Here is an 18,450-nt window from a genome sequence, read left to right as displayed (position 1 = left end):
GAATCAGCCACAAATTTAATTCTTGAGAAGAAGAGACTGCAGCTTTTTCTATGTTGGTAAACCTTGGTCCAACAAAACAAACTTCAATTTTTTTTATTTTCTTACTAGTTAAACCCAGAAAAAGTTTGAAAACTGGAGAAGTTCAAATGTTCCCACCACCTCCCTTGAGAAAGGCAAAATGAAGCAACCAAGTATAATTGGAAATATATTGCATGGAGAACTTTTTTTTTTTAAATAAAGGATATAGGTGAAATCAAACAAACCCACAAAAAAATCCTGGGAAATGCAGTACAATTGGTATTTAATGAAACTAGAGATGAACAAATTAAATCTACAGCCTGCGATCAAGAATGAAAGCTAAAGCAGTAGCAGAGCTCTGTTCCAGTGAGCAGGCAGCCTCTGAAAAATGGAGATTAACAGCACAATCATGTGCATGGAAATAAGTCCCCCTGTGTTCAGTGGAGCTTACTCTCTGGTAAGCGTGCATGACATCTGCAGCCTAGCTTATTGAAAAATAAGCCAGCTATAGTTTGTTCATTCATTTTATTTTATTTTATTATTTTATTTATTTATTTTAGAAAACTTTACCGATTAACACAGCCTTCATCAACCTGGTGCCTTCAAGATGTTTTGGACTACAACTTCCACCAGCCCCACCAAGCATAGTGTTGGTTGAGGTTGATGGGAGTTTTAGTCCAAAACATCAGGACAACACTACCAGGTTAGTGAAGGCTGACTTAATTTAATAAAAATCTCTATGGTGGGGTGGGGGGAGACTAGCACAGATAAAACTGAACAGAGTTAAAAATTAAGAGTCAAAGTCCAGAAAGGCTTGGGTAGGGATATGTGTTTTTAAGAGCTTAAAAGATCATTCCTGCTTCCCAGATTGCCCAAGGGAGGGTATTCCAGAGATTGGGTGCCATCACCAAGAAGGCCCACTTCTGTAGGTGAAAATCTGCTGGGTGTGGAGCTACCAGCAGGGTCCCCTTAGAAGATCTTGGTTAGGTCCCTACCCGGGGAGGTGGTCTGCTGCTCCAAAGTTGTTTAAGGCCATAAATACCAGCAACAGAACCTTGAACTTCTTTTGGTAGCTTACAGTATTTCTGAGAAGGTGGTATCTCATTGTATGGCCTGGTTTTAACAACCAGTTAGGTCATATACCTGCTGAACCTAGGTGCCAAACCTCTTGTGCATTAGGTCCTATGCATAACTTCATTTTGCACAAGTTTCCACAAGTCTTTATTTTTTGCACTGAGATGCAGAAGTAGAAATATCTGCCGCATATCCCCGATGATGATGAGCCAGACCTTTGGGCCATCAAGCTCAGCATTGTCCCCACGGACCGGCAGTGTATTTCCAGGGTTCCCAGACAGAAAACTTCCCCAGGCCTACCTGGAGGTGCTGAGAATTTGAACCTGGGACCTTCTGCCTATAAAGCAGGTTCTCCATCACTGTCATGTCTGTGTCATGCACTTAAACCACTTTCAAACCTGTTTCACCCTCATGGCTCACACAGGAAAACATCCAAGTTGCCTTACAGTGAGTCAGACCACTGGTCCATCTAGCTCAGCACTGCCTACACTGGTAGCAGGTCTTCAGGGTCGCAGGTAAGAGCCTCTCCCAGTCCTGCCTGCAGATGCTGGGGACTGAACCTGGGACTTTCTGCATGCAAGGCAGATAGAAATCTCCTGCTACTTTTGCAGCAAGGGCTTAGGCATTCAGTGAAGCCATTTAGGGCTGCTTCCATTATTAAAACAATGTCCCCCCCCCCCTTTGCCTCAGTGACTTCAATGCAATGCCACCTTCATGTAATATTGGGGAAAGGGAGCATTGCTTAGAAAAGTTTGTGCTCCTGCCATTTATTTAATTCTTATCAGGGGAACAAGAAGCTGGAGGTGGAATTGTATAGTCCAGCCCAAGTTCAGAGTGTTTCAGTTCCTCTGTTTTAAATGGAAATGTTAATGGACTGGGCTGTTTGGCATTTGGTTGTTATTGTTTTTGAAGGGAGGGGTGTTGCTGCTGTTGTTTTTTAGTACCTAATTTAGATTTCTGTGGAAGTTCAGTTGGGTTGCGTATTTTTTAATGTTTTAATGTTTGTTGTTTATGACTACTTTTGTTATGTTGTAGTTATGCATTAGTTCACATTGTAAACTAGTTTGAATTGTGGAAAAGCAGCATACAAATGAAATTATGTATGTATGTATGTACATACGTACTGGCCCTTTCCCCCAAATCAAGGCTTCCAGTCAAGGTTTGCCTTGCCACGCAGCAGGGAGAAGCAAGAAGACAGATATAGACAGGGATTGGTGCAGCAAGACTTTTTTAAAGTGTTGACCGTAGCTGTGATTGCGTGTGTGTCATTTGAGCTCCACTCCAGACAGCAGGGATTTCTTGGCCTGGCACAGTTCCCAGTTCCAGAAAACCATGTGTCCGTGATGGGGATCTTTGGCACAGAATTCTAAACAGCTTCTCCCAAATGTTAACGTGACAACGTTTAATCAATTAATTGGTTAGACAAGTCTAACTAAAAACTGCCTGGTTAATCGAGCCACAGATTAGCATATTTTAATTTAAGTACTTAAAGCACACACACAACTCCCCTGTGAGGAAAGGTTACAACATTCGGGGCTTTTTTCATTCAGAAAGAAAGGCGAGTAAGGGAATGATAGAAGTCTGGACCTCTCTTCTTCCTAGCCCAAGCAAACCCACATGACAACAATGGTGTGCTAGTTTTTAGCCAATTAGAATTTTTTGTACATAAGAGAGCATTCAGACACATCTTTGTCCAAGGTGATGCCCAAGAAGTACTTCTCAAGGGGCTGATGGCAGCTGGTCTACATGTTACACCTACCATGGGGACTGTCACCCCTATGATGCCAGCTTCTCATCTCTTGAGCCCATCATGTAGTGAGTTCCTTCCTGTCCCAGATGGCAGACATGGCACTCTGCACAAAATACTGTATGTTCTGCTGGGAAAAGATGTTGGAAAGCTATACGATGCAAGCAGGTCACTTGCCCTATTTAATCTAGTCACACAGTCACTGTACCATGTTAAGACAGCCTATTTTTGCAGGGTAGTATAAGGGAGACCAATTTTCCTTTTATTTCAGGCTAGCAATTAAATCTCAAAATTTCAAATGAGAGAGGTTGAGTGGTTCCCATCTATTCACTCCTACACACAAACTCCTAGAGAAGCTGTTGATTCATCAGAAACCTCGTGGTCAACCACATAGCTAATGGTTCCTACTATTGTGGCCACCATGACATTTTCAGCTTTATTAATAGCAAGGTATACTTTATTCAGCTTTGTAACAACTAGGCCATACATTCAGGGTTCCAAGCTACACATTACTTAAAAGTGTGCTTATAAGTAGGCTTTCATCCTTAGCAAAAGCTGCTATTGGGGTTCAGATCCACATCAGCACTGCAGTACGTGGTGAGAGTCTAACCCTTTGTCCCATATTATTTACTCAGCAAAATTGCACCCTGGCGCTGCTGTTTGTCTCCAACAGTGCTATTTGCAGCAAATAGGACCGCAGGAGAGACACTTCACTGCACAAGTATTATTTTATATATCTTTCTTTTTTAAATGTATATGCTTTATTTAAATGTGCTTATTTCCTCATGGGAATCTCAGGGCTTAGTGAGCCAAGGCTTTAATATGGGATGCTGTTTTCTTCTTTTTATTCAAATAATCTAGATTTTCAAGACAGCCTACAAAGAGAACCATAAAACAAATGTAAAACAGATCAGAAACATCAGAAACAACAGCAATTATCATACAAAAAATAAAAATAAAACAAAAATACAAAAAAGACAAAATAAAAATGCAAAAAGGTATAAGATCAGTTAATATCCTGGGCAATCCCCCCCCCCTTTTTTTAAATGTCTAAAACATGGTTCTCCAGGCAACCCGGAGATATTTGTTATCTCCGAGTCTCTCAGTTTCGGTGTAACAAGCCTAAGTTACAATCTAATTTATGGATATTGTCTGCTGCGCTTATACCATGTGTCTGTTATAGTGGACAATGATTGGTCACGATTTTGGCCTTAAATGTAAATAATTCAATGCTAGTACATTTAACCATTTCCCCCAATTCAAATGCTGAATCTGCTCTGCCATGTGGAGTCTCCAGCACATGTTGCCGCATTGTGACTCAGCAAGTTGCACTTTGATCAGGACATGAGAGAGTGCAACCCAGATATGTGCTGAAGGGTTCATATGACCTGTGCAGCATTCCAGCATCATTGTAAACATGGCATCATGTCAACCAGGCCATCTGAATTCATCCTAAATCATTTTCTTCTACTGTCCATCTCATATGCTGGATAAAATGGGGTTGCGATAATGTTTTATTCATTAGAGTAGTGCCCAGTGGGCAGAAAGAGTTTAGTCCTCCTAATCACTCTTAGAACTTGGGAAATGGAAAAAGAGATGCTTTAATTATTCAAAGAAAGACCTTCAGCCCAAACTGATTCTGACTTATTGACAAAATCCATCCCTTAAGACAACCAAAAATAATTTGGGGGAAGTGGCACAACTCTACGCCACTCAGAATTCTGGCCCTAATTCTGATTGCCTTCACGTGCAGCTAAGTGTGCTCAACTGTGTTCCCATATGGCCATGTGCATCAGCAGAAGAATCCAGCCAGTTCAGTGGGCCCTAGATAAGCACTGTGATGTACAGACATGCACATCAATATGTGCACATATACTTGTATCAGCTGCACCTGTGGAAGCTTGCTTTCACATACACGTCCTTTGCTGCCCCTGTTTCTAGTAATTGCTGATAGACAAGGCAGGGGAAGATGGAAGAAAATGTGCACTTCTGCAAAACCTCAGGGTTCCTCCAAGCCTGTTGATACCTCTCTCCTGCAAAGGTAGTGCCATTTTGGCTACATATGCAACAGCATTCATAACCTGAGCATTGGAAGTAGAGGGAATTGTGTACATACTTGTGCAGGAGAGAAATAACTGGGGTGGACGTTTCTTGAGAATCATGCAGTGTGATGCTCAACCTTATTCAGATGTTCTAAGTAATGGCATCATTAGTAAGGTCAGAGAGCGGCTGGTGTTCCTGTGGCAGCATGATCAGTTGGGTTCCCATATGGTTGTCTGCTTATCAATGCAAAGGTGATTTCCATCACTTGGCCCTCCCTCTCCAATTCATTCATTTTATTCATTGAAATCTTACAAACCCCCGTTTCCTCCAGAACTCTGAAGAAGAACAAAGTACTTTATCAGGCAAAAGAAGAACGAAGCCAACCACGGTCTCAGTAAATCTCTACGGGGATAATTAGTGTCCATCCTTTCGACTTTCTTCACCACTTCCATCCATCACCTGCATTAGCACCACCGCTGCCATTGTCACCTGATGATCATTCATGGGGACCAAAGCTGGGATGATGTATATGGTGTGGACTGAAAGCACACTCCGGTGGTCCTCTTGTTAAGCTTTTATCAGTGCGGTAGCAAGAAGGACACTATTGGTACAAAAATTCTTCAGACAAACCGGGCAGAGCTTTCAGGCTCAGAATGTGCCAGAGCACAATGCCCAGTTTGGCCATGGTTTCCTTGACTAATTCAGCGTTTTTTTTCTGGGCATTCATCAATAACTAGCCCATCCAGGGTGTTTGTATATTCTCACTCCTCTTGATATTTATCCCTGGTGATATTTCTAACCTCTTAAACCAGATCTTCAGTTCTTTTTGGGGTGCCATTGCAGGACACACATCACCACTATCTTTTTCTTCCTTGTTTATGGTTCTTACATTGCTGATTATTATAAGCAAAAGAGCAAAATACTTAGAAGTGGAGGGAGGTTTTTGGTCCGTAGATGGCCCTATCTTGCTGAGGAACATGAGTTATTTTTAATGATGATGATGTCCCACCTTCCAGCCAGAACCAGGACTCAAGGCAGCTCACAAAAATTAAAACAAACGTAAATAAAACACAGAGAGTTAAAAATATAGAAATGATAATAAGTAAAAGGTAATTAAACTATATAAAATTAAAATGGGCCAAGATTGCTCTGTGGACCAGAGGTTTCTAATTCTTCGTGTATATGCTTGGATTGTTTGTTCTAAGAAATACATATAATAAATATTTTTAAGCAGCACAGCTGGAATCCCAGAGTATACAAATACATAAGGCTAGATTGGATGATACTCTGCCTAGCACATGGGGGGGGGGGGAGTGTGCCCTGCCCACAAGGGACTTCAATCCCATTTCTACTGGCCCCATATGTATAGCTGGGGATGAAACATCCAAATATCGCTGATATGCAGCAACATTTGGGCATTCTGCTCCTGCGTACCCATGCTGAGACAGCAGAGGTGAAGCCACTGTCCCAGATGTGTGGGAGGAGCTACGGACCCTGGCCCCCCTTGACATAATGGCTTAGATTGATGGAGATGCATCATCTCATCCACCCCCTACGTAGAACTGGATATGGGTCCGCAAGAAAAGGAAACCATTCCTTTGTGAGCCAAGTAAATTGTTTCCAGAGCCCCTCAGTGCACACAGCAGGGAGAAGAGACTCACAAATGCAGTATTGAATTCTCGAGAGCATATTTAGAGAGCAATCAATTTGTAAATTGATGTCGCGGAAACTGGTTCTGAAATCAATTTTTAAAAATACTGCTTTTCTGTTTCAGATCGAAATGCTAGAGCACAAATATGGAGGCCACCTGGTCTCTCGGAGGGCAGCCTGCACCATCCAGACTGCCTTCCGCCAGTACCAGCTCAGCAAAAACTTTGAGAAGATACGGAACTCGCTCCTGGAGAGTCGCATGCCCCGGCGGATTTCACTGAGGAAAGTCCGAGTCCAGAACTCTGAAAGTTTTTCTGCTGAGAAGGCCCTCGTGGAAGGCTATAACTTTGTTGGCATCCCCTTGGTGAGGTCTCCGTCTTTGCCAGCTACCATAAGCGGGGCCCTGACTGAGCTGGAGGACTCTTTCACCGAGCAAGTCCAGTCTTTGGCCAAGTCTATAGATGACGCCCTCAGCACATGGAGCCTGAAGACAATGTGTTCCCTTCAAGATGGCAGCTCCTACCAGATAAGGGAGACATTCAGCGCGATGCAGCCAAACCAAGACTTGGAAGCCGAACTTAAGGATCAAGAGAAGGAGGAAGGGCTGCTGCCAGATACGTTGCCAAAGAGCAGCAGCACCCTCATGATGGCCTTCCGGGACGTCACCGTCCAGATTGACAACAAGAACTTCTCCGTCTCCTCATCTACCTCGGTGTCTATGGCAAACTGCCTTGCCAACAACACCCAGGCGGGAGTTTCTCAAGCTGCCAAAATAGAAGAAATCCCAGAGGAAACTGGGAAAGAGAACCAAGAGCCTCAAGCTGTCTCCAAGGGGCAGCCTGACTCCGGAATCCTTCAGAACAGTCATACGGCAACTGAGGGGAACGTCAACACCAACGGCTTGGCGGGAGGGGAAGCAGACCAAGAACAAATGATGGTGCAGAAGCTGGAGTTTGGCTCAAGCCACGAGGCTGGGCAGAACAAGGGCTCGGAGGCAGAAAATGTGGACAATTCAGAGCAGCTGAGCAGCAGCAGCACCTCCACCTCGGCCAAGTCTGCCTCAGAGTTGTCTTCGAAGGAAGCCCTGCAGGCCATGATTTTGAGTCTCCCGCGGTATCACTGTGAAAACCCGGCCAGCTGCAAATCTCCTACTCTTTCCACGGACACCATGAGGAAACGGCTCTACCGCATTGGGCTAAACCTCTTTAACATGTAAGTGGATAATAATAATAAATCTTTTAATCTCCCGTGGCTTTCCTCAATTTGTGACAACAAAGGCTGTTGGGGAAAAGTGGGTTTGTCTCCTTCAAGTCACATTGCTTTCATGTTTAAGGGTTTGGCCACCTAAGAAACGCAGGGCCTGTTTTATTGTGGGTCAGGCAGTTGCACTGAAGCTGTGCCACAGAGGGGGAAAGAAAGGACTCACAAGTGCTTAGTGTCCACAGCACTTGAGAGTTCTCTGGCTGCTATCTAAATAGGGCTGTGTGAGAATGAGACAAACATCCCAGTTATCATCTATGGTTTTTAAAAAAGAATTTAAAAATTACCTCAGTTTTCATGCCCTCTCCACAGAGATTTGCCACTTTTGATGTGAGCATTTTGGCTGCCATTTTTCTTTTGGCGGGCTTGGTATAATTATACACCAGGCAGCAGCAAGTTAATATCTTTCTCTCCCCTATCCCTCTCTCCTGCTTTCGCTCAGCTAAGGCCACTGTGCTGTGAAAAATAGCTGTAGGTATTTGGGGGTGGGGGGAGGGAACCAGGCACAGCAGCCGGGAAACTGGAGTCAGGGGAGGTCAAAAACATTACATGTTGGACTCGGTTTTTGAAGAGGCACTTTGGGCCTCTTCTATTGGCTCTCAGCATGATTCTCTGAACCTCAGTAATCCTTGGGGGAATATTGTAATTTGCCCTTCTATAGCTTCGTCATGCACTTTAACAGTTGGTTATTATTCCATTTGTTGGATGGTAATAGCAGATGGCGTATCTCCGGGACTGCTCATTTTATTAACTCAAACATTAATATGAATGTAGAACTTGAAATACATGCTTTTTTTTTGCAATTTTTTGCATTTTTATCCCACCCTTCTCCCAGGGAGCTCAAGGCAGAATATACAGGGTTTTATCCCATTTTAGCCTCACAACACTTAGGGTTAGAAAACATGACTCACCCTGGGCTAACCCATGTGCTTCATGGCTGAGTGGAGAATTGGATCCAGGACTGATGTTCTATGAATTGCACCCATATTGGCTCTCATTTTAAAAAAACAACTAAGCACATTCTACCAAACTTTGGGCGGCTTCATATGAATAATAACCTTTGCCCTGCAGATGCTGTAAATCAAATTGCAGAAGGGCTGCCTTAGTGTTGTCAGCATACTCTCAGAATCATTTGCTATGTGAAGAATAGCTCTTTCGAGTGGAACAGTTTTAACTTGCCTTGAAACGAACTGAGAAGCAAGTGTCAAATGGATTTCTTAGGGGGAGATTCAAGGAGCCACCCCCAAGGCTTTGTCTCTGGTATTTACCCATTTGACACCTGAAGGCAGGATGTCTGGAGGGAGGACCTCAATGGTTGCTTCAGTTAAGAGGTCATATATTGGCTGGCAGCCAAGGCCAGCCAAAATTTGCAAAGCTCTGAATGCAATCTGATCAAAGTTTAAGGCTCCTAAGCTTCTTTTTTCAAGAACAAAAGATTATGGTGCTCATGGTTAGCAGTTTGACTGAAAAAAGTGCTTATCTTTGGCTGGGTTGTGCCCATTGTAAGTATTTGTACACACTAACCATGATAATAATGGGTTGTTTATTATAATTGCTTTGGTTTTTTTGATTGTGTCCAAAAAGGCCAATTTCATATCTTAGGTTACACCACCCACCTTTAGATTCACTCGTAGCTGGAATTATGCTGACAGCAGATTTCAGAGAAACATTTTGCTAGTTTTGCCCTTCAGATTTTCCTATCCTCTATGTACGGTAGGTCAGTTTTCTGCCCAAGTCTTTTAGTGTACCTAAAACAGCTCTCTGAACCTCCACTCGTAATTCTAAATTTATGGGAGAGAATTGCTGGAGTATTTCCTTTGACTTGAAATCATTACATGGGGAGCAGCTCTGAGATGCACAGCAGAAAGAAAATGTGTTGTTTTTGGCTTTGCTGTTTACCTGGGTGACTGCAGGGCACCTTCCTTTGCAATCAAAAGGGACATTCCGACTACTTTATTTGTTCTGTGTTTTGGCTTGCTGTGAAGACTGTTAGAAGAAAGGCTGTATTGCCACTTGAGTTGATGACATTTCTGGAAGGTAATTGGCATGGACACAGTTGCATTAGGTATGTCACAAACATTTCACCGAAAGCAAAATTCAAAGCAAAGGTGGGGCTTTCTCCAACCGATACAGCAACCTCTCAGCAGTGGCAGTGGCATGGCTTCTTCTCTTTGCGGCTATGATGTCAGCAACCTCACCATCATTTTGCATCCCCCCTCCAGAATTTGCATTGTTCCTGGGCACTGTGTGGGGGCAAGGGAGAGGGAGACCATTGGAGACCATTCCGCAGTGTGATCCTCTCTTTTTTCAGAGGGGAATCAAAACACATACTCAGAAATTTTATTAGAAAAAAACCTTTTCTGAGAAATCACAGCTTAGCTCTAAGAACTCCATGCTGCACATCTGTCTGGCCCAAGCTGTGGGTGTTAAGAGCGCCACCTAAGCTGCACTGCTAATTTGCTTTAGCATTCAGTCAGCTGGTCAGGCACTACAGTGCTCTGGCCTCATAGCTGTCTACTCCACTTGAACAGTTCTTCTCTAGCATAAGGATTGCCTAGTTCTGTCTCTTTTCCTGATCTGGACCTCTGCCTGCTTTTAAGCAGCCTCTGGTTTTGCCGCCACTGGAACCCAACCCCTGGCTGCTTTGGGCCACACACCCACATCTGGTCCACTTGGAGTGCCAGCTCCCTGGGCAGTGGAACCTGCAACCAGACCCTGCTGTTTCCTGTTTCCTTCAAGTGAGGCTGAGTTAAGGCAGGGGAAGGGAGGTGGAGGAGAGCAGAAGAACAAGTGTGAGCATAGGCTCAGTTGACTTCTGTAGACTTACCATGTCCAGCCCAAGCCTGTGGTAAGTCTGGGGCCAAGCAGATAGATGCTGTTATTCTCCCCCATGAATGAATAAGGAGGGAGGTGGCAGAATCCTAAAAGTGGTTCCCAAGAACAGAAGTTAGAAAGACCAGAGAAGCAGCTAGCCCTGGGTAGAAAGCTAGTCTGTGTGGCTACAGACACGCCCTAGGAGTGGAGATGTTGCTGACCTATATAGCCTACCCAACTATCTACCTATCTCCTGTACAGTAGTACCTCAGGTTAAGTACTTAATTCGTTCCGGAGGTCCGTTCTTAACCTGAAACTGTCCTTAACCTGAAGCACCACTTTAGCTAATGGGGCCTCCCGCTGCCGCCGTGTGATTTCTGTTCTCATCCCGAGGTAAAGTTCTTAACCTGAGGTACTATTTCTGGGTTAGCGGAGTCTGTAACCTGAAGCGTATGTAACCCGAGGTACCACTGTACTATGGTTTCAGCTCAGTGGCAGACCATCTACTATGTGTTCAGAAGGCCTTAGGTTCAATTGCTGGCATCTGTAGGCAGGACTATAAGAAACACTGCAGAGCTGTTGCCAGTCCATGCAGGTAAAACTGAACTACTTGACGCAGTATAAGGCAACTTGCTATGTTCCTACTGGATATGCAATCTGTTCTAGCCTTATTCTTGCTGCACCTATGGACATACTTAGAATCATAGACTTGTACAGTAGGAAGGGACCCCGAGTGTCATTTAGTCCAATCCCCTGAAATGCAGGAATCCTGCCCACAGACATTCCTGGTTGGGCTCGAACCACTAGCCTGGTTAGCAGCCAGATGCACTGATCCATTGGGGGCTTAGTGCAAGATTATTATACTTGCTCATTGCCTAGCACCCATGTTACCAGAATGAAGCCAGCCAGAATACTGCATCCCTTCCGCCTCAAACTGAAGAACAACATAAACAAAAAATTGGCCCTCTTTAAAATCCAAATGGCTTACACTCAAGCAAATAACAGTTTGTAGTAAGTGCTGAGGGCTGGTGCTATTCCACACCTTCTCTCCATATGCACACGTACCTCATTTTGGACCACATTCTCAATCTGCTTTTTGCCCTGCTTTCCCCCAATGGAATTAATTACCTCTTGTGCAACACCCTCAATGATGATAAAAAAATAATGACTTCTGGTTGCCAAATGGCTTTGATGCTGTTCCATTTCACCATTTGGCTGTGTATATGAGCCTTCAGTTACAGAAAATGCTCCCCGCAGAACAACAACTGTTATTGCTACCACTAATAAATGCCGGGATGCTTGGTTACATAAACCTTCCTGACAGGATTTAATAACACCAGTGGCTTACCTACAGCGTTATATAACCGCTGCCCAATACAAAATTGGGTCTATGTGGCCCAAGAGGTCTTCTGCATGGCCTTGTTCTCCATGTCTTCAATCATGCAACTCCCCCGTGAGCAATTATTGAGTAATATTCTGAATTGTGACAGCCTCCTGCAAATTGATTGAATGCATTTGTGACTCTGCACTTCAAGCGGCAACACATTCCAGAGCGAGTGGGTGGAATTCCTGGAATGGAGAAAACCTCATTATGCAGTGTTGCTATAATAGCGGTGTTTGTGTAGGCGGCCATTTCCGTAGGTGGAAGGGAAAGCCAGGAGAGCTGTAGGAATCCCGCAGCACCCAGCCAAACTTGCTTAGCTCCTCAGGAAAACAGGGGGAAATATTGCCAGCCAAACCCATAAACAACACAGGCTGTGGTGTAAATCACATTGTGTAGAGCACTGAAAGTGTTTCAGGGCAATGTTACTGTGTGGTAACCTACATAGCACTTATGTAGCCTACAGGTTACTGTGTGGTAACCTACATAGCATCTAACAATGATTTTGTAAAGTTTTTTGCAGATAAAATCGCTCAGATTCGGGAAGAAGTAGACTCCACCGTGGGAGCAGGGCTGGGGCGGGAGAGTACTAGAGTCCTGTCTAGTCAAGTTGTGAGGGATCAATTCCAATCTGTTACCTCCGAGGATGTGGACAGGCTGCTTGGACGAGTGAAGCCAACCACCTGTCTCCTGGATCCTTGCCCATCCTGGCTTATAAAAGCTAGCCGGGAAGGACTGGGCGATGGGCTTCGTGGGGTGGTGAATGCTTCCCTCCGTGAGGGAGCCTTCCCAGACCCGCTGAAAGAGGCTGTTATTAAACCGCTTCTTAAAAAAACATCTTTAGATGCGGCCACGATGGCCAATTATCGCCCAGTCTCAAACCTTCCATTCTTGGGCAAGGTGATTGAGCGAGTGGTTGCTGAACAACTCCAGGCACGTCTGGAAGAAGCGGACCATTTGGACCCCTTCCAGTCGGGATTCAGGTCTCATCATGGGACTGAAACTGCCTTGGTCGCACTGGTTGATGATCTCCGGCGGGCTAGGGACAAAGGTGAGAGCTGTTTCCTAGTTCTGCTGGATCTCTCAGCGGCGTTTGATACCATCGACCATAACATCCTTCTGGACCGTCTTGAGGGGCTGGGAGCTGGGGGCACTGTCATACAGTGGTTCCGCTCCTTCCTCCTGGGCCATGTTCAGAAAGTGGTGGTGGGGGATGAGTGTTCAGACCCCTGGGCTCTCACTTGTGGGGTGCCTCAGGGTTCTGTCCTCTCCCCCATGCTTTTCAACATTTACATGCAGCCACTGGGAGAGATCATCAGGAGGTTTGGGCTGGGTGTTCATCAGTATGCAGATGATACCCAGCTCTACCTCTCTTTTAAATCAGAACCAGTGAAGGCGGTGAAGGTCCTGTGTGAGTGTCTGGAAGCGGTTGGAGGATGGATGGCAGCTAACAGATTGAGGTTGAATCCTGACACGACAGAAGTACTGTTTTTGGGGGACAGGAGGCGGGTAGGTGTGGAGGATTCCCTAGTCCTGAATGGGGTAACTGTGCCCCTGAAGGACCAGGTGCGCAGCCTGGGAGTCATTTTGGACTCACAGCTGTCCATGGAGGCACAGGTTGAATCTGTATCCAGGGCAGCTGTGTACCAGCTCCATCTGGTACGTAGGCTGAGACCCTATCTGCCTGCGGACTGTCTCGCCAGAGTGGTACATGCTCTGGTTATCTCCCACTTGGACTACTGCAATGCGCTCTACGTGGGGCTACCTTTGAAGGTGACCTGGAAACTACAACTAATCCAGAATGCAGCAGCTAGACTGGTGACTGGGAGCGGCCGCCGAGACCATATAACACCGGTCTTGAAAGACCTACATTGGCTCCCAGTACGTTTCTGAGCACAATTCAAAGTGTTGGTGCTGACCTTTAAAGCCCTAAACGGCCTTGGTCCAGTATATCTGAAGGAGCGTCTCCTCCCCCATCGTTCTGCCCGGACACTGAGGTCCAGCTCCGAGGGCCTTCTGGCGGTTCCCTCACTGCGAGAGGCCAAGTTACAGGGAACCAGGCAGAGGGCCTTCTCGGTAGTGGCACCCGCCCTGTGGAATGCCCTCCCATCAGATGTCAAAGTGATAAACATCTACCTGACATTCAGAAGACATCTGAAGGCAGCCCTGTTCAGGGAAGTTTTTAATATGTGACATTTCAGTGTATCTTTTATCTTTGTTGGAAGCCGCCCAGAGTGGCTGGGGAAACCCAACCAGATGGGCGGGGTACAAATAATAATAATAATAATAATAATAATAATAATAATTCCATGCGGCTATTTTACACCTGCATGCTAAGCAAATGGTGTAAGGAGCAAATTCAGCTTTAAATAACAATGAACTCAATGCTCAGAGGGCCTCCATGTGCGATGTCCTGACACACAACACGCATGCGTGACGTCAGGACGTTGTGCAACGTCGCATCAGCCCCCTCAATCCTCTGGAAAAGGTGGTGTCTCTGCGCTGGAGTCTCACTGAAAGAGTTGATCCCTTTTAGAGAGTCCCAACACTTCAAACAGAATCAGTCAGATGACAGATTAAATTTACATACTGTCCAACTTTTTCAGACTCAGGATGTGCATCTTCTGGGACACATTTCCGAGCTAGGTACATGACCCGCGCCTCACTCTCACACTGACAAATAGGGGTGAGATTTTTGTGACGAGAGCACACCACAGCATCCCAAAATGCCCACTTTGGGTGCTGTGAGAGATCTCAGCCCCCCAAAAGTGATTTTTCAGATCTACAGTGCAGCGAGAGAGATTGTGGCACCCAAAATGGCTGCCATTTTTAAAAAATGACTGTAAGTGACACCTTTATATATTTGGGGTGGGCCCACGTATAAGGCCACATTTGCACCATATATTTAAAGCACCATGATGCTACTTTAAACATTCATGGCTTCTCCCAAATAATTTCAGGAGCTGTAGTGTGTTAAGAGTGCTGTTTCCCTCCCAGAACTACTGTTGCCAGAGTCCCCCCTGAAGAGGGATTGATTGTTAAACCACTCAGGGCCTTGTAGCTCTGGGTAGGGAATAGGGGCCTCCTAGCAACTTTCAGACCCCCTAACAAATTACAGCTCCCAGAATTCTTTGGGGGAAGCCATGACTATTTAAAATGGTGTCATAGTGCTTTAAATGTATGGTGCAAATGTGGCCTAACAGAAGAACAGACAACAAAAGTGGATTCTGTGAGCTCTTAACATGACATTGCAAGGCTGGAAAGACAATCACCCACCAGCTAGTACTCAGTGGCTTGAAGATCTCACTGCCCTTTCTATGTGGGAATCACTGATCTTGTTTAGATACTTATTTGGACATATGGACTATGTATCTTAATCTGTGCATTTAAACAAGGATTGATAGACTATTCATATTATTAGGGTCAGCTGGCAATATTTGTGGTTTTTTTATTTCCTTTCATTAGATCTGCAAAGTAGAAAGTAAAATAAAAGTTGACACCACAGAAAGGATCTTATGTAACTTCCATTTGTGTATCTTACTGCATATGCATTCCACCTTTCTGCTAAGGAACTCTAAGGTGATTTGCAGCTTTTTTAAAAACAACAACACACAGCTTGCAATCTAAGTTATATAATAGCCCTATTCAGGCATTAAAGCCCTCATGCCATTTGAATTGTGTGAAGGTAGAGTGGGGATGCGCTAATTTTACCTCTGCTTCTTGTCCCTTCTCTTGTTACCCGTCCTCACCTCCCCCCTGCATGCATTTAGAAACTTGCGCGATCAGGATTCTGAGTTACACGGGGAGCCTATATAAGTGCTGTGGAATTGCTAGCTATGATGTCTGATGTTCTACCTCCATTGTATGATGCAGCAACACTCCTGCATACCAGTTGCTGGGAATCACAAATGGGTAGTAGATTCCTGTTGCACTCAGTTCCTACTTGCAGGCTCCATACAGGTTGGTCTCTGCAAGGAGACTATGCTGAACTAGATGAGCCTTTTTGTCTGACCCAGCAGGGCTCTTCCTGTGCTCTGATATCCCTTGTGATACAAGAAATGTGCTTGAGATTGCTGTGCTCTTAAGTACTGAAGGGAATAGCAAGTTGACTCTTGACTCCCTCTACTTCCCAGAAATCCAGACAAGGGGATCCAGTTCCTTATATCTCGGGGCTTCATACCAGACACACCGATTGGAGTGGCGCATTTCCTGTTGCAGCGCAAGGGGCTCAGCCGGCAGATGATCGGGGAGTTCCTGGGGAACAGCAAGAAACAGTTCAACCGGGATGTTCTAGAGTAAGTGGCCTTTCCAGACCCCATTCTTTTACTCACCCATCATCCACGACTCCTTCTACCGGCAGCTATTCCCCCTGTCCCCGCCCCCAATTGCTGCTCTCTTCCTGGTATTCTTTATTTGAAATAAATATGCATCTGCTTCTTGTTTGCATCTGGGGAGCATTGGGAATAATCCCACTTAAATCAGGCAGAGAAGCCCACAGCATTAAGGAAGGGGAAATCTGGCTGCCTGATTTGTTTGTATTCTGGTTTATAATACATTAACAAATGGGAACAACTTGAGGAGGCGAGAAATGCTCAGGCTGGGAATCAGGGGACCTGGATTATCCTTCTGCAAATATCTAATGACACTTACACTCCCAAATCAGTTAGAGACTTGGGGAAATTCCTGCCCCATTGCCCACCTTCTTTACGTTGACTCAGCACTAATAAATAGCATGACCCAAGCAAGGCCAGTGACATCATCCGCAGTGACGGCAGGCAAGGCACACAAAGAATTGAAGCAATGAGCCTAGGGCAGTTGCAGCTCAAAACACCAGATTGAGGCTACTTGGACATGCATCACTGGGGCTAAAATATCTAAAGATGTGAGATGTAAAGACAGCTTGGAGCCTGTCTTCAAACATGAGCTGTCAAACATACCAGCATATCAAACGCTTGCTGAAGACCTTCAGCCTTGCCACTCTTTGCTAGCTCCATTGCTCTCTCCCTGCTCCAACCCTGCAATCCTGTCCTCCATTGACGTAGCCTGGGGAAAGCCAAGGACACATCCCATAGCCAGAGGTAGTGCAGAAGAGGAGAGGAACGGGCATGTGGAGGAGGCGGTGGTGGCAAGCAGGAAGCTTCAGCCAGTGTTTGATTGGCTGGTATGTCTGCCAGTTCAGGTTTGGAAGTGGGCTCAGAGCATTGTGAATTTCCCCCTTGTTATCTTGCTCCCTTCCCAGACCCCTTTGTGCACACTTTTCCTGTTCTGTTTCAAAGGCCTTGCTCTGTGATGACATTACAGTGGGTGGCATTCAGCTAGGTTTTACTCAGCGTAAACCCATGGACATTAATGAACTTGACTAAGTTTTACTCATTGTAGACCCACTGAAAGTAATGGACCTCCATTACTTTCAGTGGGTCTACACTGAGTAAAACTTAATTGAATACAACCCAGTATGTCTTTTGTCTGCAGGTCAGGCCTTCTCTGATTTTGGGATTATCTAGGATGTATTTACAGTACGAACTTAAATTCTTCTCCTCTGGGAACTATTTTTCCCATTTATGTATAGTACGTACATTTATATCCCACCTTTCTTCCATCATGGGACCCCCAAGGCAGCATAGATGCGTTTCCCAGGCACAGGCATCCTAATTTAAAGGTCCACTTCTTCCTGTCAGACAGCCACCAGGCTTAATTCTTTGCAACCAGTGAAATGAATATTGATCCCCCTTTGTTTTTGTTTTTTAATATGCTGCATGCATATCGATCTGGATATAATTAAGGGCTCATGCTCCCTCCAATGTTCTTGTGACAAGCACCACAATTAAAAGTAACTAGGGCAGAAGCAATAGGGAGAGGGATAGCTGTGTATCTGAGGAAGCAAGGGAAAGGTCACTTCAGTCACAGGCTAGAGGACCCAGAGCCACTGGGAGGTCGCACCCCTACCAGCAGAGGTTATTGGTTACCGGCCTCAGCCATCATCCAGAGAACAAGCATCTGCAGTAAATCTTAATTCTCCCCTCAAAGCTGGAATGGCAGTTAAACTGTCAGTTGTCCTGTGACTGCAGAAGTGAGAGGAAGGACACTTTGGCCTAGCCACTAGCTAGAGGAGCAAAAGTCACTGAATGCCAGTCATTGGGAATGACAAGTGGGCAGAGCACTGTTGCACTCAGGGCCTAGTACTTGCAGGCTTCCCCATGGCATCTGGTTTGCCACAGTGAGAAGAGGATGCTAGACCAGATGGGCACTCAGTTTGGTCAAGAAGGGCTCTTGCTTTCTGATGATTGCTCCTGTTCCATCCCAGCAAGAACGCCAGGAAGGAGAATATCACTTTTATGCCAATGGGCTGTAAATGCCACTTAACAACCCTATTTGTCCTGGGCAGTGTCAAACTGCTCTCCCTCCTCTGCCTTCCACCCCCGTGTGTGTGTGTGTGTGATTTTCTAGATTGTAACTGCAAGGG

At 45.3% G+C, this 18,450-nt stretch overlaps 1 protein-coding gene and 1 long non-coding RNA gene across 11 annotated transcripts in view; one reads left to right on the top strand and one right to left on the bottom strand.

Moving 5' to 3' along the window:
- The window catches only part of IQSEC3 (IQ motif and Sec7 domain ArfGEF 3), a 136,827-nt gene that overhangs the window by 90,530 nt on the left and 27,847 nt on the right, over nt 1-18,450 (top strand). For all 9 annotated transcript variants that reach the window (XM_083700001.1, XM_083700006.1, XM_083700008.1 and 6 more), the window contains 2 exons: nt 6,657-7,744; nt 16,121-16,282. In XM_083700001.1, coding sequence (XP_083556127.1) covers nt 6,657-7,744; nt 16,121-16,282 — 1,250 coding nt within the window. The remainder of the gene's footprint in view (nt 1-6,656; nt 7,745-16,120; nt 16,283-18,450) is intronic.
- On the bottom strand, nt 9,319-18,104 carry LOC310826309. 2 transcript variants are annotated; one of them, XR_014555724.1, is made up of 4 exons: nt 17,934-18,104; nt 16,168-16,241; nt 11,955-12,175; nt 9,319-9,822 (listed from the first exon to the last, which is right to left on the bottom strand). It is a non-coding gene; the product is annotated as an uncharacterized lncRNA (long non-coding RNA). The 2 variants fall into 2 exon arrangements; XR_014555725.1 differs by lacking the exon at nt 17,934-18,104 and adding an exon at nt 17,564-17,926 and having other exon boundaries at nt 16,177-16,241.

This window comes from Podarcis gaigeae (assembly GCF_964106915.1).
Source record: "Podarcis gaigeae genome assembly, chromosome: 10".
NCBI lineage: Eukaryota > Metazoa > Chordata > Lepidosauria > Squamata > Lacertidae > Podarcis > Podarcis gaigeae.
The sequence above is the reverse complement of the archived record's forward strand: the minus strand, read 5'-3'. Positions and strand labels throughout refer to the sequence as shown.